Here is a 21895-nt window from a genome sequence, read left to right as displayed (position 1 = left end):
TTTGTGACATTGGCGGTCAGTGCTCAGTGGCTAGATCCACTTGGTTGCAAGATGGTGGTGTGCTGATCCTATCATTTTCTTTTTTCACCAATAAAGAGAAATTTTTCTTCAATTATTTGGTTACCCTGAGGTACAATGCAAATAGGAAAGGCAGTCTAAATGCTTGGTTCTTTCCCTTTGTTTTTCAGTTTGCAAAATAAAAAATTGTTTCCCTGGCATACTTTTTTTTTTTTTTTTAAAGATTCTATTTATTTATTTGACAGAGAGACAGCGAGAGAGGGAACACAAGCAGGGGGAGTGGGAGAGGGAGAAGCAGGCTTCCCGCAGAGCAGGGAGCCCGACGCGGGGCTCGATCCCAGGACCCTGGGATCATGACCTGAGCCGAAGGCAGACGCTTAACGACTGAGCCACCCAGGCGCCCCTCCCTGGCATACTTTAAAACGTTTGTGTTCATAAATCATGGATTTAAACAGACTATGTTTGAAAGGTTTCAATTTATTGCAGTTTTTATCTTATTGATGCTCTTAGATACTGAGAGCTCCTGGATCCTTTTTTTAAAATAGTAGTCTGTAACAGCTTTTCTGCTTTCTGATGTCACAAGATAGTCCAGGCTCCCCTTGTATATTTCTTGTTCCAGACATGGAATCAGCCATTTTTCCCAAGAAGCCTTGGTTCCTTCTAGCGGGAAGTGGTATTTAGAGACCATAATCTAGCCACTAGAGATGCTCATTGCTACTGGGTTGGTCACAGTTTCTAGGCTTTTCTGTAGACAGAGCTGGAAATATCTAGATATTCTTAGCGGTGTCTGTAGGGACTTCCCTTCACCATCGACTATAAAGACTTCAGCAACTCTCCCTACTTTCAGAATTGGGTAGCAGTTTTGCTATGGAGGCAGCCCCATGTCTAGGACACAGAAGTAATTGCTTTTAGAAGGAAATGGAAGGTTCTGTAGTCAACCTAATTCCACAAACACCTCCGTTTTAAATTGCTGAATTTCCTCAGTTTTAAGGTGCCAGCAATTGTAAGACACACCATCCATCAATTTAATAACAGCCTTTTAGAGAAAAAAAAGAAACATTACCTCCTTGGATGAACACTTAGATTGTAAAATTTATTCCAAATCTAGAACTTTAAGATGTAAAAGGAAAAAATAAAGTTTATTTTTACATCTAGGAATTTCTCCCAGCTCAGCAGCCTCAAAGTCACCAGGAAATTAGGAGGGAGTGGGGGGAAGGGTTACCCAAGAGGCTGAGAGCTGGGCCCCTGTTCCTGGGGTCTGGGCTGCGGTGTGCTGGGCAGTCCAGGGCAGTCAGTTTGTCTTTGAGACAAACACAGGCCAAGTTGAGAAGGATGAGGCAGAGGATGTTCAGAACAGGAGAACCAGAAACTGGCCAGGATAGGATTGCGGGCGAGGTGACGAGTTCATTCAGAACAGCGGCTGAGAAGAACACAAAGGTGCTAGGGGCTCCCTCCTAAGGGTGGGGGGCTTCCCTAGGCTGTCCAGGCTGGATGGTTATGGGCCAGACCAGCTCCCCACAGACATACCTGCCCCTTCTTGTGCTTTTCCCACACCAAGAGCTGCCAAGTTCACCCTAGTGCCTTAGCATCTCTCTCACTGGGCACCAGAAAGAAGGAATTGAATTCTTCCAAAATGTACCATACAATCATGGAACACTACATGAAAAAATAAATAAATAAATAAATAAATACCGTAGAGCCAATACAGCATTTTACAGAAAGTTTGGAAAGTAGAGAAAAGCATCCACCTTCCATTCTCTCTGACACGAATGTGTTTTTCACTTTTGCATAGTCTCTCCTGGCCCCTGTCCTCATCTTCCAGCATTAAAATCGTTTTCCATGTCACTGCATCATCCTCATGATTATCGCATTAACAACTGTATAGATTTACTTAACCCTTTGTATTTTGAGACCACTTGGGTTTTTTCGGTTGTTGGGTTTTGTTTTTTTTTTTTCCTTTTTTTGCTGATATAAATAAACAACGCTATAATGAATATCTTCATGCAGATGGCCTTTCCAACAGGTTGCACATATTTTCCTTAGAGGAAAACAATTCCAGAAATGGGATCCCCAGGTTAAAGGGTCCTGAAAGATGACACATGTCCCCCCTTTATTTTAAACCTTGATGATCGCTTTGCCACACCTTTAACAGCACAGACTGTTACTTTTTCCAGTTTCTTTATTTTGTCTGATTTTACAGATGAGACGTGGCCCCTCACGGTGGCTGTAATGAGTCCCACCTCCGTTTAACAAGCCCAGTTCGGCCACACGCCAGGCAGGGTGCAGGGGGCCATAAGGAGGTGTAGACCCCCCCACTCTGATTTCTCCCACAGGTCTTGGCTGAGCCCCACCTCACTGCTCCCTCCTCACTATTCGCAGGCTAATCGATGGAGTGAACATCACCATGGAGGATGAGCACATGTGGCTGATTCCTTTCTTGCCTGGCCTGGACCACGTGGTCACGATCCGCTTCGACAGAGCCGAAAGCATTGCTGGCCTGCGCTTCTGGAACTACAATAAATCTCCTGAGGACACCTATCGTGGGGTAAGCTAGGGAATAGCAGCCGTGCTCAGTCCACTGTCAGGGAAATGGCACCTTGATGAATGGCTGGTGTGGCTGCCGGAGAGGAGCATAAATCTTCCAGAACTTTCCAAATGGAGCTGGGGGGTTACAGCCAGGGAGAGAGCGCACTGCTATTTGCTTCTCCTGCAACCAGCAAATGTGGGCTCGAGAGCCCAGGGCAGACTCGGGACACAGAAGTGCTTTGTTTCTTCTGGGGGTCGGGCATCCTCAGCAGGCCCAGCCCCGAACCATAATGGTGGATTGGGGCCCTGTTGTTCATTGAGCGCTTTGGGGGCCAGGCCCTGAGCTGTGGACTCTGCACCCATTCATTCTCAGGGGACCCTCGCCCCAGCCTCGGGGAGGCAGGTGTTATTCCCCCGCTTTCAGGGTATTACAAACTGGGGTTTGGAACAGTGCGTTCACTCGTCCCAAGGTCACACAGCGAGCCCCAGTGCACATCTGCTGGGCTCAGAGCCCACACTCCAGTTGTTCTGTCCTGCTGCTGGGTGAGACAGAGCGGGGACCCCTGCTGCACGGCAGAAGGAGAACACCACAAGTGCCCTTTGCATGGGCTCTCCTGTCCTCGTGTGACTCTGGACTGTGGTACGCTCATCCCCTCCCACCACAAGGTGGGGCCCTAAAGTCACAAGGCCCTGGTCCTAATCCCCGCTCTGACCCCAGCCAGCTGTGTGACCTTTGGCGAGTGGCCTGCTTTCACTGGGCCTCCGTTTCCCCATCTGTACAGTGAGGAGGAAGAGGCTAATACCTCCCTTGGGAAGGTGGTCATCATCCTCTGCCACACGGCCGTTGACAAAGCCAGGCCTCAGCCTCGGGTCCCGGGAGCCCCGGGTGTGGTTCCCCACCACACACATGCCACGGAGTTTCTCCCACGGGCCCCGTAGAACTGGGGGGGGGTTGCCGGCGTGGAGTCGGCGGCCCCCAGGCGCTCCCCTTCTGGGACGACAGATCCTCCCGGGCCGCGCTGGCATCTCCCCGAATGTGCTGTCAGGTCAGCACGTTTAGAAAGGCAGATATATTGGCATTAAGAACACATTCTTCTGGCTCAAGTCGTGTCTCTGGGCCTGTACATTCCCGTGAGCGAATCAGTCCTTCCAGCTAAGGCTTGTGACCTGGATTGGCTGCCTGGAAATGTTGGACCCAGAGCCCCCGCTTCCCAGGCCTGGCTGCCATCCGCGTAGGCGCGGGTGACAAGTGGCCTCTGTGGGAGGAAGGAGGTGGGGAGATGGGCAGAGTCTGGAGCGGGAGATCCCAGAGTGCTGGTGATGGAAACTATGCGCCTCCCCGGGAAGATGCCTCGGGTGCCTGTGTCCCCCAAGGCCCTCTGGGCACCCTGGTGACAGCCCCTGGTGTGTGGTTAGAGCCGGGCCCTACACGCTGGAGATGGGGCTTCAGATCTCTGCTGCGTGTCCTTGAGCAAATTGCTTAGCCTCTCTGAACTCCTAGTCTCCGTGGCTGTAAGATGGAGGTGATAATAGAAGCTCTGTCCAAGGGAATAAACAGGTGTGGGGAAGTCAGGGGAACTTCCTAGAGGAGGGGCTGGCCCTGGAGGGGGGGCCTTCCCGGACCTCTGCTCTGTCTGCTGCCAGCTTCGAACGGCTAGCTCCATGTCCTGCTGAAGAAGGATCTCCTCTTTTGAGGCGAGCCAGCAAAATCACAGGTGTCTCCGCTGATGGTTCTGGTCCGGTTCCATGTCCCTGGTCATATGACCAGTGCGTGACAGTTCTGTTTGTCCAGGTCCAGCCCTTGGGCCAGGGTCTGAATCTGCCTTGAGCAAAGCCAAGTGGGGAGATGTAGGACAGCCTTTGGGTCCCCATATCAAGCCATACCTGAAGCCATTTACCCTACACTTTTTAGGCTTACATGCTCTGTGACCAGCTGCCATGCAGGGGCTCCCGAAATGCTGAAGGAATGAAGGGCCCCAAGGGCCTTAGTTAGTTAGCAGTGGGACCCAGGCAGGGCCCCTCTCTGCACGGAGGAGCTCCCCTGCATCGCCTGGAGGTGAAAATCTACCAGTTTGGTCAGCAGTTGGGCCCACGTTGCTCACCACGAAGATGCAGGGAGTCCCGATTCCAAAATGTGTAGTCAGAGAGAGAGAGCGCTGGCCCACTGCCCCTCTCTGCTCACCCACCACCCCCCTGCCCAAGGGAAGCAGATGAGCCACTCCAGACCCTGCCGTTCAGACTTTGAGATTTACTGGTAGATCCTGGCCTCCGGCTGGTAAAATCTGTCCTAGACCAGGGGAACATGTTGGCCCAAATCTGCCAAGGATGCTGCTAGGGAGTACCCGCCCTGAAAGCACGAGCTTGGGGCTGTGAGGAGGAAGATCAGGAAGGGACTCACCACTTCGTGCCACCTCAGGCCACTGTGGCCGGTCAGATGGGGGGCAGCGCTGGGCCAAGTCAGGTGGCAGCCCTGAAACTTGGGGGCCACCATGGCAGGGGCCACACCTGCCTGGTTCCCTGCTCTCCGCCCAGTGCTCAGCACAGCGCCTGGCACGGAGTGCGGAGGGGGGTACCTGGCCAGGTGGTCCTAGTCTGAGAGAAGGGCCAGACCAAGCGATGTCTCAGGCCTGGGGGCTCCGTGAGGACTCCCCATCACGCTCGGCCTGCTCGGGCATCAGCACCTATCGGCACGCGCCGCTGACCTGCACGCTGGCTGGCCTCCTTTCTTCAGGCGTGTTTCTCCTTTTGTTTGCTAGGCCAAAATCGTCCACATCTCCCTGGACGGCCTGTGTGTCTCGCCTCCGGAGGGCTTCCTCATCCGGAAGGGGCCGGGCAACTGCCACTTTGATTTCGCTCAAGAAATTCTCTTTGTGGACTACCTCCAGGCTCGCCAGCTACCCCAGCCAGCCCGGAGGTGAGGGCGAGCAGCGGCGGGAGCATCCCCTCCCCGTCCCCGTCCCCGGGCTGCTGGCTTCACGCATCGCTCTGAAGTCGCTACCTAAAGGTTTTGAAATGATGATCAAACGCATCGCTTTTCAACTTGGCGGTTTTCTAAAGCTCTGCCAAGCCTCCGCGGAAGCCCGTGGGATGTGCCCACCTTGTCTGGGGATGTTTGGGTTCCCCACAGTCTGGAGTGCTTGAGCTTTTTTAATGCTTCGTTGCACTTCCTGCTGGGAAAAGAGGCTCCAGCCTGCGTTCATTCCAGAAATACCCGCCGGCCAGTTCGGGGAAGGGCCTTCTCTCTCTTGGTCCCGAGTTCCTGGTTTAGGAAGATTCCTAAGAGAGGAAATGAGAGCCTAACATTTCATGGGTGCGCTGGTATTTTTTGGCCCCGTCTCAGCTGCATTAAGTTTATAACAATTTGTAAATGCCACGTTCAGTGTACTCATTTAATCGCACCCCCCTTCCCCCCCACCCCCTCACCCCCACCGATGTCCAGATGCCAGAGGCCAAGCTCACAAAACAAAATGAGTTTCCCTCCACTGTGGCTGGGATCACTTCTTGGGCCAGTCATTGAGAACAGCAACTTAATTATAACGTTGCCCTTGAAATTGAAGAAAACCAGCAAGGCCTGGAGGGTACTGGCCTGGGGACCAGGGAGAGAGGCCCCAAGGGAGGAGTGTGCAGGGGGAGAGAACCCTTCCTCCCAAGTGCCGGATCTCTTCGGAGGCTTTGTATTCATCCTTCAGGGCGCCCTTCCACCCACCCTCTGAAGAAGGGGTTATTGTGCCCATTTTACAGATGTGGGCATTGAGGCCCCGCTATTGAAGCCACTTGCTTGGGATCACAAAGTCAAAGCCTGCAGGGTACGCCCCACCTTCCAGCCGCCTCTCTCTGCGCGCCTCCCATCCTGCCCCACACCACAGGGCCTTTGTTCTGTCTGCTCCTCTGCGGGGAAGGTTCAGCTCTGATCTTTGTGTGGCCGCCTCCTTCTTAGCTCAGGCGCCGGCTCCCAGACCACCCCCTCGGGTAGCCTGCCCCAGCCCCGCGCTCCCTCCCGGCCGCCGCCCCGGCATGGGTCTCGCTCAGCTCTCAGCACAGTGTGGACTTGCCTTGTTCATGGAAGGGCAGGAGGGCTGGGTGGTTAAGAGCGGACTCCAGAATCGGACAACCTCAAGTCACATCCCAGTTCTGCCCCTTGCCAGCTATGTGGCCCTCAGCAAGTGACTTCACTTCTCTGTGCTTGTGTCCTCACCCGCAAGCCAGGGCTATAAAAGTACGCACCTCCCGGGGTTGTTTTGAAGCAAGAAGAGTCCATATAGACAAGCCCGAGGTGCCCGAGTCCCCCGCGGTGGGACGGGACTCCACAGCGGGCACACACTTCATTGGTCGGTCCCCACTGCCAGGGAACCCCCCACCCCGCCACCACCGGGGGAATAACTGACCAGCCATCAGGGTCATCGCGATCTTCTGCTTCCTGTGCTGTTCTGTGTCTTTTTAGGCTCGACTTGCAAAGCCTGGAACGGGCGACCATGGACTACGAGGCGCCCCTGATGCCCTGTGGCTGTATCCTCCTCCCACCTGTCTGTGCATCCCGGGCCCTCGGGGGTCGCACCCGGTACCCCAGGAGAGGGCTTGGCCCTTGTAGCAGTGTTGGGGTTCCGGGCAGGCCACGGCCGAGGAGCTGGGGCGCCACGCTGGGAAACCTAGGGGACGGTGGGAGGCTTCCCGGGGCGTTGGGCTCACTGGGTGCTGCTGGGGCGGGGGGCGGCGACAGGGTTCCAGACCCCACCCCCTGGCCGGCTGAAGTTTTGGGAGGCAGCGCAGGACTCCAGCTAGGAGGGGCCAGAGAAGCTGGAACTCTCCCCAGGGACTGAACTGGGGGCTGTCCTTGGAACCAGGCAGGGAGGAGGTGAACATAGAAGCAAGGATAGCCCCAATTTGCTGGATCCTTCCCTGGGCCTGGCACTGTCACAGTGCGTGGCGTTATTAACTCAGTCCTCGCCACAGCCCGGTGCAGCGGTGCTGTGAGCATCCCCATTTCTCAGCTGAGAACACGGAGGCCCAGAGAGGCGAAGGAACTTGCCCAAGGCCACAGAGCTGGGAAGGGGCGGGGCAGGTGAGTGAACATGAGCAGCCTGGCTCTCTCAGTAGCCTGTTCTCCTGGACCGACTGCCCGTGGCTAAGCCACCTTTCCTGCCCTGCCCGCCCCTGGCATGATGGGCGCTGGTGGGGGATGGGGCTGAGGACTGTGGGACACGGTCAGCAATGGTGGCTCACGCGGCCCTGGCCCATCCCTCCCGCTGCTCCAGAGCTCATGGATTTCCCCCCCTTAGCCATCCCCCCACCCCCGCACCGACCCTGCACACTTGAAATGGACGGAGGAGGGAACGGGCACTTCGTTCTTGTCATTTTACAACCAGGGAAACTGAGGCAGGAGACAGTTTGAGTCCTGGTCACATCATTCAGTGCCACCACGCAATGAGTTTGTGACGCACATGGCTCTCGTCCTGCCAGCCCCCTGGGGAACAGCACCCTCCCCTCCCGTCTTCCTGCCTCCCGGGCTCGGAGGACAATTTTTAACTCTTAAAACACACACATACGCAGTTGAAATCCAAGACAATCTGGTGCCACATATATTTTGATGGGCTTCAGTCTCAGTGAGAGAACAAAAATGATTTTTTTCCTCTCATTCATCTGTAGAAGCCCACCCCAGAGTATATCCCTATTTTATCTTTGTCCCTCTTTTGCTTTGTTCTCAGAAAATTAAGCCTGTTTTTCCTTAATAACGTCCCCTAGTCATTTTCCAGTTGCAGCTCCTGACCAGCTGGGGTGATCCCTATTATATCGGTCTCACGGGCCTGGAGCTGTATGATGAGCGGGGAGAAAAAATCCCTCTGTCGGAAAACAGTATCCTTTTGAGGCAGAAGGGGACTCCACCCCGACGGAAGGGAGCACGGGAGGGTTGGGGGAAGGAGAGGAAATGTCCCTGTAGGAGCCCGACTCCGGGACTAAAAATGCCAGTGGGCTCTGCTTCGGGTCAGATGCTGACCCTTGGGGGGTGGGCAGAGCAGGGGGCGGCTCCCAGCCACCCCGGCCAAGGTATCCAGAGCAGGAGTCCCACGAGACAGAGAGGCCTGTGGCCCGGGCATTTGGGAGAGGGTACCAGCTGCCACACAACCCCCCCTCCGGAGAACCACAAGTACTTTGGAGTTCTAAAGACTCTGGAAGGCCAGCAGGGAGCCGCCCATGACACTGCATTCAACCCAGTGTGTCCTGAATTTATTGACCGTGGACCCCTTTGTTCATGGAACGCCCCCCCCAGAATTCGCAAACTGCTAGCCCACTGAGTTTTTAAATATTTTAGCTTAGTCGCTAATATTTTTTAAAAATCAAGGGGTTTCACATGAAAACCTCAGTCTTCAGCCACTCTTGAGAAATTAGCAATAGTCATGCACAGTGATGATGGCTGGACCTGAGTATCCACTGCCCTTTGCCCCAAACATGTCCTTACTGTCTTCTACCAGGCCCCCAAAACAAATTGCTAATATTGACTGAGGGCTCGCCCTGTGAGCGCTTGTCTGGTGGTACCTCATTTGCCCTCATAATCATCTTGTGAAGTGAGTGCTGTCATCCCCATTTTACACGTGAGGAACTGAGACAGAGAGGTTAAGTAACTTGCCCAAGGTCACACAGCATGTGAGTGTACAGCTGGGAATTTGGCTGTAGAGACCATGCTCCGACCGCTGAGCTGTCAGGCATCTATCTTTGATGTCACCTGCCTGACCCCTCTGGGCCCTTGCCCCGTGATCCCTGCCCCACCACAGGGTCCCACCAGAGCAGGTCCAACCCCAAAGCCTGCCTTGCACCTCTCTGGGGTCCTGGGTTCCAGTTGGATCCTTTTCTGCCTTCCCCTGGTGACACCATCCTCCTGGCCTGGGATAAATGATTCCTGGTGGGTTTGATGGTTATTAGTGATTCCTTGGAGGTATAAGCCTCATTCGATTTTACCGAGCCTGCTCACATCGATTCTGAGATGTGGAGGTTTTTACACCCATTTTACAGATGAGGAAGCAGGCCCCGAGATGTTCTGGGACTTGCCCCAGACCTCACAGGTGGGAAGGCAGAGCCAGAGCCAGAACTGGTTGCTCCAGATCTGCGATAATGTCCAGCCCTCGAGTAGCCATCGCCGGGTCAGGCTCACCGGTGCATCCAGTCTCGGGCTGGTGCCCCCATGCCAAGGCCGTATCCAGCCATCCCTCAGCCCCTTCGCAACAGAAAACCTTCGAAGTTTGCCCTCCACTCCCCAGAGTGCCAGCCTGGCCGCCTCCCTGTCCCTGACACTGGCCACTACCCCCCCCACCCCTGCACCCCTGCCGGCCCTGGTGCTCATTTTCCCCACAATGGCTAATTTGACTGCCACTTTTGCGGCTGCCCCGAGCAGCAGATGGCCATTCTGCCCACCAGCCCGGCATTCCCTGAGCCACACCGTCAGCACGAGGAGGCTGGTGGCCGAGAGAGCGGCGCACGGCGCCCAGCACACTGCTTTGGGTTATGGCAGCTTAGAGACTCCCCAGATATCGCCGCCTTCCCCGACAGCGTGAACTCCCTGGAGGGCGTGTGCGGGGACGTCCGGACCCCCGACAAGCTCATCGACCAAGTGAATGACACCAGCGACGGCAGGCACATGTGGCTGGCCCCCATCCTGCCCGGCCTGGTGGGTTTGCGGGGGGACTTTGTGTCCTTGGTCTCGGTGACACGTCTTTCTTCCAGGCCAAGTGAATCGCCAACGAATCAAAATGCCCGCGGGCCGTCAGGAAGGCCCAGGTCTTCGCTGACACCTCCGATGGGCACTTTTTGGGGGGCGTGGTTCTTTCCCTTTGCACTTGGGGTGGTTATTGCAAAGCGCCCTGGAGAGAGAAGGTCCCACACGGGACCCCGGAGCCCCAGTGCTGCAGGCGTCCGTCGGTCCCCACGGGCAGCCCGGTCCCCTGGCCACATCCCCTTGCCTCCTCCCGGACCTCGAGGTCACCAGGCACTGGACCCCAACCCGGCCTTCCCTCTGACCCCAGATCCGCCTGTCAGCTCTCAACTGACTCCGTTTCGCAGATCTCAGACCCTCCTGCTGGTCCTCCTTGTCACTTGGGGACCTGGGGTGGGGGCCTTCGCCCCCCCAGGCCTGGCCGATGTTGGTCGAGAGAGAGAGAGGAGACAGGCCGGGTGGAGACAGGTGGCTCTAGCCCCGCACCAGCCAGACGCCCGGGTAGAGGAGTGCAGTAGCACCAGGCATGCGTGTGACCGCTGAAGTGTCCCCTCTCCCTCCGCGTGACTGGGCAGGAGGACAGGGAGGTCTATTTTCCTCTCAAAACACGGAAAGGAGCAGCATCAGCAGCTCTGTGTGGGAGGTTTTCCTCAGTGTCCCCCCCGCCCCGAGCCCCGAGCGTCCATCAGCTCCCCTGAGCGCCAGCCCCGCCCCTGCAAAGGAGAAACCCCGAGGTCTCTGAGCCCTGAGACCGGGGCGCCACCTGTCCGCTGCCATCTTGAGCTTGGCCAGCAGGTGTTCATCTTTCAGTGACTTTGGTGTGAGGCAGTTTTTGTAGCTGTTACTCTCCCAGCCGGACTCAAACATTTGTATCTGCCTGAGCCCCGTGGGCGGCTGAGCTGGAGGACCTTTACCATTTCCACGGTACAGCCGGAAGGCTGGCCCTCCCCCTGCAGCACCCCCACCCCTCCAACCCCCGACGTCCTGCGAGGCCTTTGGGGGATGGCCAGGGGCTGAGACCGGGGCCTGGGGCCCACACTGAATGCTCATTGCTCTGTTCTGTCTTGCAAGGGGCCCCCTAATATGGGAGAGTCTTTGTTGGGGCGGCAGGGTGGGTGGGAAGCCGCCAGGTCTGACCTTACTGGCTGATTCTACCACTGATCTGGACAACCCCCTCCCCGCTCCCCCTGCGGAGGTTCAAAGACATGGGCTGGAAATTACCCAGCAGTGCCTTCGGGGCCTGTCTGCTATGCTTCTCATTTAGGACCGGAGAAAGGACAGATCGGGGTCAAGGCCGTGCTGCCCGCCCGGGGTGGGGGGACAGTGCTCCTTGACTCTGCAGCCGGGGCCTACCGCTTCGGCCCGGGGAAGCCCCTGCGCTGGGTGTCTGGCCGGACCCCGGGGAGAGGGAAGGGTGCACCCGGTTCTCTGCGGGTATTTAAATGAGGGCCACGCCAGGCCCCAGAAAACAGGCCCTCCCAGAGCCAGTCAGCGGTTTGTTGCAAACGCAGCCGCACGTGACCGGACTCAAGATGGGCTGCCGGGGAGTTGGAAGGCAGCGGGGACCCCACGCGCCACGGCCCCCCAGCCGCCCAGGCGCCGCCTCCAGCGCCCACGGGGCTCGCCCCCGCCCGCACCCCCGCCCCACCCGGCGCCTGTTTCCAAACATGCCTGTTTTCATGGGTTCTCGTCTCTGACAGGTGAACCGGGTTTATGTGATTTTCGATCTGCCCACCACCGTGTCAATGATCAAACTGTGGAATTACGCAAAAACGCCCCATCGAGGGGTGAAAGAGTTTGGCGTGAGTACTTACTTATCAGCTGGGTTTTTCGAGATAATTATGCTCGTTGGTATTTAGGCTGCCGACAATTATCGTTTGTCGCAGTTTGATTTACTTCTCTCTCTTGCCACCTTACACACAAATGCCTGGTCCTCCGAGGCAGGGAAATTCGCCATCCCACCGTGGATCCCAAACCTGCCCCCAGTGATTTGAATCCTCCCCCTGAAAACCAGAAAGTGGCTTTTCTTTCATCTTTTCTTTTCCAGTCATGTGGGTCTAGGGAGCTCTTCCCTCGGGGAGGAGACTCTGGGGCGGGGAGAGGAGGTGCCTTCCGCAGTGGTCACGAGGGCCTGAGACCTAACGCAGGCTGCGCTAGCCCGCGGGGCTCCGAGCAGTAACTCGCTTTGACCGAGGCCGGGGCGGGGAAGGAGGGCGGACCCTCGGCCCCACGGTGCAGCCCCTCCGTGTCCGCCAGCTCCTGGTGGACGACTTGCTTGTGTACAACGGGATCCTGGCCATGGTGGGCCACCTGCTGGGGGGCATCCTGCCCACGTGTGAGCCCACGGTGCCCTACCACACCATCCTCTTCACCGAGGACACGGACGCCTGCCGCCAGGGGCGACACACCACCATCAGGTACGCCCGGCCCGCCGCCTCCCCCGCCGGCCCTTTTGGGGACAGATGGCAGGGCTCCAACCCGCTGTCTTCTGCCTCCCCCCAGCAATCAGGTGGAGGATCAGGACGTCCAGATGATGAATGAAAACCAAATCATCACCAACTCGAAAAGGAAGCAGAGCGCGGTTGACCCAGGTCAGTTTGGCTGCTCTGCCCAGAGGTCACCCGCGGGACTCCAGGCTGCGTAGACAAGCTGGCAGGGGGGTCCCACACTCACGCCCACCCCTGCCTGCCCCTCGGAGCCCCTTCTCAGTCCCGGGAGGCTGCGGGGGCAGAACCCCGGGAGCAGCGTGCGGCCCCCTTCCCGCAGTCACCTGCAGCTTGGTGTGGCTTCCTGGGGGCCCGGCTTGGGGGCAGACGGAAGGGGTTGCCCTGTGCTGTGGGAAACCAGTGGAGGATGCCCAGGGCGAGGGCTTCCCAGAGGAGGTGGTGTTTGAGCTGCACCCTGAGACCTACGGGGAGTTGGCCGGGCAGACGGAACAGCGTGGCAGAGCCTGCTGCAGGGGGGCAGGTCAGCGTGCCTGGGTGCCGAGCTTGGGGGCTGCGGGGGAGCTGCGGGCGGTGGCCTAGGCCGGGGACCCGGACAGTTTGCACATCCCCCCCACCAACCGCGGGTGTGGGGTGGCCCTCAGGGACTGAGGCTGGGTAACGCCCTCCTCTCTGGCCTCTCCCTTGACAGCCTTACGCCCCAAAACGTGCATAAGCGAGAAGGAGACCGCGCGACGGTGGCGGTGCTGACCGCAGAGGAGGGGGGCCTGGTCCTCCAGCCGGCGGCGCCCGTGTCACTCGCCCCCGGTCCTCAGCCTTGGCAGCCTGGACTCTGCAGGCTGGAAGAGGGGAGCGAGAGGGGACGCGTGTGGCCTGGCCTCCCTCTGCCGCTGGGCTCCGGGGCGCCCTCCTGGGACCCACGCCTGTGCACACAAACCCGCCAGGACGGTGAGGTGGCGGGGGGGGGGCCTCCCCTCCCTGCAGAGCATGGCTGCCCAGGGCTCAGCCACCAACCCCCCCACATGAGGGGGCGCCGGGGGAGGCCCGAGAGGAGGTGCCAACAACCCCCCTCCCCGCCACACCCCTGCCTCATCTGGGGGCTGGTGGAGCCGGCTGAGAGGGTGGCGTTGTTCCCTGGTCCCCCAATGTCTAGCCAGGGCTGCTCCAGCCCCGGACGCACTCGGGGATGTGGGTGTCTCGGGGAGGAAAGGAAGGGAGCCGCGTCCTAGGATGGCGGTGGGCAGCTTCACACCCCAGACGGCCAGCAGGGCCCGTCCAGATGCCCTCTGGACGCGGGGCAGGCCGAGGACCAGGCCACAACCCCACCTCCCCTTCCACGTGAACTTTGCCTGGAGGCGGGCGGCCCTCCCTCTGGTCTGAGCGCGGGCTCCTCCTGCTTGCTCCTCCCTCCTCTGCGCACAGGTGCCCTTGCAGGGAGGCAGCGAGGTGCTCGTTGCCCAGCCCCCCCGCTTCGAGCAGCTTCCCCTCGAGTTGGAAATGTGCCTTGCACCCCCAGCCGAGTGAAGCTCAGAACGTATCTATTTCCATCGACGTAACAAGCTCGGATCAGGGACCTAATTGGTTTCCCAGTGGTGGGTAATTTCTCGTTCCAAATAATCCGTTGCTTTCCTGGCGCCCAGCCCGGCCCCGCCGCAGCCCTGTACTCCAAGCAGGTTCCTGTGCAACCGAGAGCCCCAGCAAATACTTTATGAGCTTTGCAGCTTCGGCCGAGCAGCTATGCAAATGCGCTTTTCATTTGGAGCGTGGGACCGATGTGAAGATAAGGAATTGTTTCTCCCAGAGAAGATCCATCATCGCTGTAGCTTCCAGGGCCCCGGCTTCCGGGCTCACCTCCCAGATGTGGCGAGCGCTTCCGAGGCCTCTGGGCTCCCAGGAGAGCTGAGGCCCGGGGGGGCCGGGGGCTGATCGAGCCAGCCCTTAGGGACCAAAGCTGGTGCCACCGCCACGTTGAATACGGCCCAGCTCTCTGTCCCCACGCGAGGCTGGGGCACAGGTCAGACCACCACGCACGCTCGCTCCCAAACCTCCACTGCTGTTGCTAAGAATTGTATGCGCCATGTAATTTAGGAGGGGAAAAAAGCTGTACGGGCATTAACTGTAAAATAAATGTCTATTTTTTTTCTCTTGCAAAATCAATAAAAGATGTTATTAAGAATATGGATTTGGGGTCAGGCAGAGGGGGCCCATGCTGCCTCCCAGAACGGAGTCAGAGTTTGCTGGAGGCTGGCGGAATGACGCGGGGTGAGTCCCCTCCCTGAGCTTCCCTTTCCCCACCTGCAAATGGGGGCATGATCGTGGGCAGAGGATAGAAGCCCATACATATATGGTGGTTATTCTGTGTCCGGAACCACCTCATTGAATCCACGTTACAACCCTCTGGGGTCAGCACTATTACAATCCTCCCTTCACAGATGAGAGAATTGAGGCACAGAGAGGTTGAGTAACTTGCCCAAAACACACAGCTTCGGAAGCCATTAGCGCACAAATCCCAGGACAACCACAGGAGAGCTGAGGCGGGGTGAAATCCTGGGGGTTTCCCTTAGGCTTAATGTGGATCCTAGAAGCCAAGCCCCCAGATGCCTGATTCTTGGTCTGTCTCCTGTGGTTCCCCACTCCCCAGGTTCCTTCAGAGGTGAGCATTGGTGTCTGGATGAAGCGCCTTTGAGTGGGAAGAGGGTTCACTTGGCGGGGGGCTGGTTCTGGGGTACAGCTCAGGTGCCAGCAATTACCCTGGGGGTACGCAGGACGGCCCCTTGGAAACCCCACCTCCCTCTGTCCCAGGCCGAGGGGAGAGTTGCTCTGGCCCCCTGGTATTGGAGAGCCTCCCCGACCTCCCTCCGCGGTAGCATCTCTGGGCCAGCCTTGGAGACGCTGGAGGGCGGGCGAGGCCATTCAATGCTCCTTCTGTGGGGCGGGAGGCCGGGCAGGGCATCCCAGCTTCTGGGCCTGGTCTGACGTCCGGGGGCAAAGCCGGCCCCGGGGGACCTGGTCAGCAGCGCAGCGCACGCCCCTTCTGGGGGACAGCTATAACTCAGCGACAGTGGTCCAGAGATGCCAGACCTTCAGGGATTTTAAGAGAAGCCAGAAATCCAGGTGTTTTATCTATTTTTAATGTGAAATCGCACTTGTAAATGTTGGTTCTAACTTAACCAAGCAAGCACCAACTGAGCCAAACCGGTTACCAGTCCCGCGTAGGCCCCCCGCTTCACCCCGGGTCCCACCCCGCTTCGGCATGAACCCCAGCGCCCCCTCCCTGCCTGGTCCCCCTGAAGGCTGCAGTCCCCAGCCTGTGGCCAGAACGCCCAGAGCTGGTTCCTCCCTGGGAAGTCAGAGGAGGGAGGGGATCGATCCTGGGCCCTCAGACCGCCTAGGGCACAAAGGCAGGGGTCGGTCTGGTGACCTTTGCATGCTGAAGGTGGCAGTCCCCACCCTCAGCCGCGGTGGGAGGACAGACGCCTTGCCCTGGGCGTCCTGCTTCCCACCCCACGCATCGGCACTGGGCTGTGGGGTCGGGGAGCTGGCTGGCACCCCGCATGGGGTTCCGCTCCCAGCCACAGCTGACGAGAGGGCCGAGGAAGAGCCGGCCTCTGGCCTCTGGCCCCCGGGGGACCCGCCTCCTCTGTGCGGCCAGTGGGAAGGACCTGCCTCTGCGCGTTTGTTCGTCGGTCCCCAGACAGTCCTGCTCGGACGCCACGACCGCAGAAGGCCCCCGGGGCTCCCCCGGAGCCTGCCATGGCGGTCTCTACACTCTGACGGGGGCGGCTGCCCCCGCCCCGGGCCTGTTTGCCGCCACGTCCTCACCCCCTCCCCCGCCCCGTCGCCTCGAGTCCCCACCGGAGGCTCCCGGTCTCCCCCGGCCGGCGAGTGGGACAGCAGAGCCCACTCCGATCTGGCTGGCTGCACGGGTCCGGACAGCCCCCCGCTTCCCCGCAAGAACAGGCAGCTCTGGTCCCCTTTACTCATGGCTGCCGGGGCCCCCACGGCCGCTCTGTCCCGGGCCCCACCTGCGTCCCTCACCCGCGTCACCTGCACGGCCCGCCGGCGTTGGAGCATGCACAGGTGCGAGCATGACTGCCAGTGACGTGGGGCCCAGTGGCGGGGGCAGGGGGGGTGGCGAGCCCCTGGCGACCGATCGGGCCCCAGGTGTGCAGTGTCCTCGGGCTAAGCTGGGTTCCAAGGCTGCCCAGCTCCCAACGGCGGGCTCCTCCCCAGAGCACCCCAGCCCCGCCTTCCACCAGCCCCTCCTGACCCTCGGGACGACCCCCCCAGCCTCCTCCAGTTGGGCCACGAGGGGCACCGGCCTCAGAGCAGAGGTGGGGTCTCAGCCCCTGCAGGATGCTCGCCTCGCTCGCCAGCCCAGCCTGCACCCCCAGGCCGCCCACACTCACCCTGGCCGTTCCCAGGGGGATCAGACCGGAGGGGACGGAGGGGGTGGTTAGGGCAGGGGCTCGCCAGCCCGGCTTCATGCGGTGGAACTTCTCCCACACGGAAGCCCCCTGCCCGCTTGTCCCAGGGCGCCCCCTAACCCCTGCATCCCGGCCCGTCCTGGCAGCGGCCCGGCCACCAGCTTCCCCGTAAGGCAGAGGCTCGGCCGGTGTCAGCCCAGGATGAAATGTGGCCCCCAAAGCAATTACCAGGGTGTCGCGGGCTGGGCTGTGCCGGGGACAGAGCAGAGGTCCCGCACCGGGATTTCCGGTCTGTCCACGCAGTAAATCCCCACACAGAGGAGACTGGTTTTCCCTCATGACTGATGGTCCCCGGCTGGGCTGAGTTTGTCCTCAGTCCCGTGGCAAGGCTGTCCACCCATGCGGTGGTGCGATCTGTTCACTGGCCACAGCCCCGGAGAAGGGGTGAGTGGCGCTAAACTCCAGCACCCCCAAGCCGTGTGCCCCAGACCGCGGTTCCTATGGTTTGAGGTCACGCACTTCATCCGCTCAGATGACACTTTTCCTGATTCCTGCCGTGGCCCCGAGTGGCCCAAGGGGTCCCCGTCCGCACAGCATCAAAGCCCAGACAGGAGCCTCAGAGAACAGCTAGTCGAGCCCCGGTGTGCCTCGTTCCCTCACCCATCCCCAAGCCGCACTGGGGCGACTTAGCTCATTCCTGGTGCCCCGCAGCCTAAGCCTCTAAGTCCTGCCAGAACCTGCTGCAGCCCCCTCTCTCGTCACCCTGACTCTGCCTTGCACCCCATCTCCCAGGCCTTCCCCCCATACAACCTGGAGGAACTTGCTGTGTCCTCCTCTAAAAATCCTCCTGCCAGTGGTTCCCTGTGGAACCTTCCAGGCGAAGGCCGCACTCCTGGCCATCACCCCCAGGCCCCACCAGCTCCGACCCCTGAAGACCAACTGCTCAGCAGCAGACTTCATGCCCTCACTTTGAGCTCCAAGCACGGTGTCCTGTCACAGTGCCACACACAACATTCCTCTCAACCCCAGGGCCTTTGCACATGCTGTGGCTTATACCCAGACTCCCTTGCTGCTTCCTTCAGTCCCTGCTGCGTGGCCCTTCCTTAGAGGCCCACCCTCACCGTTCCAGTGTAAACCAGGCCTTCCCTTGTTCGCTTACATAGCACTTCTCACGCTTGGAAGTGGTATTTTTGTTGTTCGAATGATCTGAGTAGTCAGTCTCCTCACTGGAATACAAATTCCGTGTCCTCCCGACTCACCGTGGCGGCTCGGGTGCCCCGTTGTGCCTGGCACACAGGAGAGCCTCCATGAGCGGTTCGGGGACGAATGGGGCCCACTGCAGGTCTGTGATTTGGTCTCAGGATTTGAACTAACTCCACGGCCGCTGATGCTTTCCTCTGTCCTCACTTCCTCCCGAGGGATGAGCCTCCCCAACAGGACAAGTCAGGCCTGGCTGCAGCGAACGGATGCCCATGAATCAAGTTGACGTTTCCATTACCTGAGGGAGATAAGTGTGTGGCTGGGAGAGTTTGGCTTCGGTGAGGGTGGCAGGAATGACCGCCCATCACATCCGCCGGCCAAGGAGGGAGGTCAGCGCCGCCACTTCCTGAGGCCTGGGCCTGCGCATTAGCCCTTAGCTCAGGCCCCCACGGCCCCCTGCACCCGGGGAGAGGGCGTGGTGTGAGCCAACAAGAGGGCAGAGGCCCCACTGTGGGCCACCGAGCGCGTGCAGGCCAGTCCGTGTCCAAGACCAGCTCACGCCCTGGGAGCGTGGGCTCAGGGCCAGTGGGCGCACATACACTTAGCACCAAGCGCTAACTCAGGCTTGTTGGGGTTGGTCTGTGTACAGGAGCCCGGGGAATTTGGACACAGGGATGCTGGGTGCGGGTACCCGGGGCAGACCTCTATGTGCACACCCAAGCACCTCCTGCCTTCAGCCCGGGTGGTCTTCCCTCCTCCCAGATGCATTTGCCCCCCGGCATCAAGACCCCCCTGCCAGTAACGCTCAGTAGGGAGCCACTGGGACCACGCCTGGGCCTGCCTGGCGATGCTTCCTTTCACCTCACGAGCAGCCTTCTTGCTGTCGGCTCCACGAGATGGAGAGCGGGGGCTCACGGTCTGCCCGACAGGTGCCCAGAGGGACGGGGGGACTGATGGATGGACTTATGCAGGCTAAGAAAGGCCTTTGCCTGAGCCGTCCGCATACCATAATCACATACCACTTGCACGATTATTTATTGAATATTTTTCTTCAAGCCAGGTCTTTGTCTTTTTACTTAAATGCCTATTTTGGTTTCGTCCTAAGCAACAGCATTGGTGAAATCATGACACTAATGTGCCCATTATACATTTTTTCCTAATACACATTTACATAAACACAACTATTAAAATAGATTAAAATTGTGCCCATGTGTCAATTAAAATCATGTCCTGGGCTTTGGTGGTCCAGCCGCCAACTACAGAAGGACCCCAGCTGAGGAGAAGGAGCCCCAAGATGCCCAGGGCCCTGGGAGCCCAGCCCCACGTCCTGCCAAGGACCCAAAGCCCAAACTCCTTGTCCTGACTTTCGAGATCTTTGTCAGTGGACCCCAATCCCCCACCCAGGCCCATCTCCCGCTGCACACAGTAGGTGCACAATATTTACTGACTGAATGGAAAATGGATTAATGACTCTCTTGATGAATGAATGCACACGGGAATGAGTGAGCACACACCTCCACGTGGGTGCCCCTGGCACCTGAGACTCAAGCCATCTGGACCCGCCCCTGACCCAAGCCCGGAACCTGAGAGCCTTTGCCGACTTTCCCTCCGCATCAGTCTGTTGATTTTCCCTCGTGACTGGCTCCTGACTCTGCCCTCGTTGTCCCATCCCTGGGGCCACTTTGTGAACCAGACCACTGTCTTCTCTCCCTCCGAGCATGGGAGGGATACGGCAGCAGAGATCCTCCTAGAATGCACAGCGGGGCTGTGGACTGTGGGTAAGTCCAAGCTTCCTAGGGAGGCTTCACGTCCCTCTGGCCTGGCTCCCCCGACCTCCTCTGCAGCCAGATTTTGAGAAATCACCCCCTGTGACCCTCCCCTCTCTCCACACCTGCTGTCTAGGCTGTTGTAAGGTTCCTGTAATGTTCCGACTTTCTTCCTCTCTCTCTTCTTGCCTGACATCTAGACAACCTTCATGTCTTGGCTTAAATATCTTTTTCCCAAAGGAGCCCTCCTGACCACCGCCTCCTCCTCCCTCCCCCAGCAGGTGCTGCCTTTGGGATCCCACAGCCCCTGACTTTCCCCCATCACGATAAGAGCAAACACCAACAAAGCACTCACTCTGTGCCAGGCCCTGTTCTAAATGCCTCACATGCCGTAGCTCAGTTAGCCCTCAGGACAGCTGTAAGAGGTAGCCGTCCTCTTGTCCCCATGGCCCATGGAGAGGAGGCACAGAGAGGTTAGGTCACTTGCCTAAGGTCTCAGGGGGAGGTGCTGGAATCTAAACCCAGGTTGCCTGGCCCCAGAGCCGGGCACCAAACACACCACACACTGTACAACAACCATCTGTCTCGTTCTCTGTCACGCCCATCTGTGAGGACAGACACCCATCTGGATGGCTCAATATCCCATCTCAAGTGCCTACCGCAGCGCTTGGCACATAGTAGGGGTGCAGTGAACTGTATCACCAGATAGATGGATACATGGATAGTTAAATAATTAGGATGGGTCATACGCAGAAGGAAGATGGACGGACGTCTGATACAGGGAAGGATGACATCTGGTAAGCGGAGGATGGATGGATGATAGATGATGGATGGGTGGATGATGGATGGATGGATGATGGAGGATGGATGGATAGATGGACAGACGGATGAATGGATGCATGGATGGATAGATGATGAATGGAGGATGAAGGATGGATAGATGGGCTGGTGATGGATGGATGATGGATGGATGGATGGTTGGATGGATAGATGGATGGATGGATGGATAGATGATGGACAGATGATGGAGGATGGATGTGTGGATGATGGAGGATGGATGTGAGGATGATGGAGGGTTGATGGACAGATAATGGAGGATGAATAATGGACGGATGATGGATGGACTTATGGAAGGATGAAGAAACATTCTCTACTTGGGGGAAAGCTCTAGAAATCCTTCTGGAAAGGGATGAGGCTTCTTAAAGTCCTGGTTCTGACCCCATCTCTGCCATTCACTAGCTCTGTGATCTTGGGCAAGTTACTTCATCTCTGTGACCCTAAGTTCCCTCATCCTTATAACAGGGATGTTTCCCCAGGCACCTAAGCCCCAGGACTTGATGTAAAGGTAGCTCTAGACACAGGGCCAAGGGTCCCCATGGGGTCAGGACAGCTTAGGGCCTGGGCTTGAGGCCCTGTCTCCCAAATTTCCCACCTGCCTGTCCCATCCCTACCTTGCCCACCCTCTGGAATCCAAGGCAGCCTGCCAGCCTGGCTCCGCCCTGACCCCGACCCCCCAGACCCAGCTTCCACTCTGGACTCCCTCCTTCCTTCCGGCACCTCAGTGTCTGGCCCTGACCCCAGCACCCTCAGGCTGTCCCACCTTCAGGCTCCTTGAGGACCCGACAGGGTGGGGCCCTGGGGGGCAGCCACAGCCCAGAGAGCAACTGGCCTCCACACATAGCAAGAAAACAGGTTCAACAAGCATTTATTGTGCCCCTGCTGTGTGCCTGCTGTGTGCCCCCCACCCCATGGTGCCAACGCCGGGAAGCCCCACCCGCTCCCTGCCTCGTGCAGGGCTCTGCGCCGCCGGAC

The 21895-nt window shown here is 58.5% G+C and overlaps 1 protein-coding gene across 4 annotated transcripts in view; it reads left to right on the top strand.

Annotated features, from left to right (window-relative positions):
• KATNIP (katanin interacting protein) overlaps window positions 1-14847 on the top strand; it is a 184418-nt gene extending 169571 nt beyond the window's left edge. For 2 of the 4 annotated variants that reach the window (XM_034989018.1, XM_034989019.1), the window contains 9 exons: window positions 2398-2563; window positions 5301-5458; window positions 6986-7050; window positions 8284-8394; window positions 10062-10201; window positions 11947-12048; window positions 12485-12663; window positions 12749-12837; window positions 13382-14847. In XM_034989018.1, the coding sequence (XP_034844909.1) occupies window positions 2398-2563; window positions 5301-5458; window positions 6986-7050; window positions 8284-8394; window positions 10062-10201; window positions 11947-12048; window positions 12485-12663; window positions 12749-12837; window positions 13382-13440 (1069 nt within the window). In that variant the 3' untranslated portion in view covers window positions 13441-14847. Of the gene's footprint in view, window positions 1-2397; window positions 2564-5300; window positions 5459-6985; window positions 7103-7494; window positions 7966-8283; window positions 8395-10061; window positions 10202-11946; window positions 12049-12484; window positions 12664-12748; window positions 12838-13381 lie in introns of those variants that run through there. The other 2 variants (XM_034989016.1, XM_034989017.1) reach the window with 2 other exon arrangements.
• The last annotated feature ends 7048 nt before the right edge of the window (window positions 14848-21895 follow it).

Source organism: Mirounga leonina, unplaced genomic scaffold (genome assembly GCF_011800145.1).
Source record: "Mirounga leonina isolate KUSES-001 unplaced genomic scaffold, KU_Mleo_1.0 Mir_454, whole genome shotgun sequence".
NCBI lineage: Eukaryota > Metazoa > Chordata > Mammalia > Carnivora > Phocidae > Mirounga > Mirounga leonina.
Note: the sequence above shows the minus strand (reverse complement) of the source record. Positions and strands in the feature narration are given on the sequence as shown.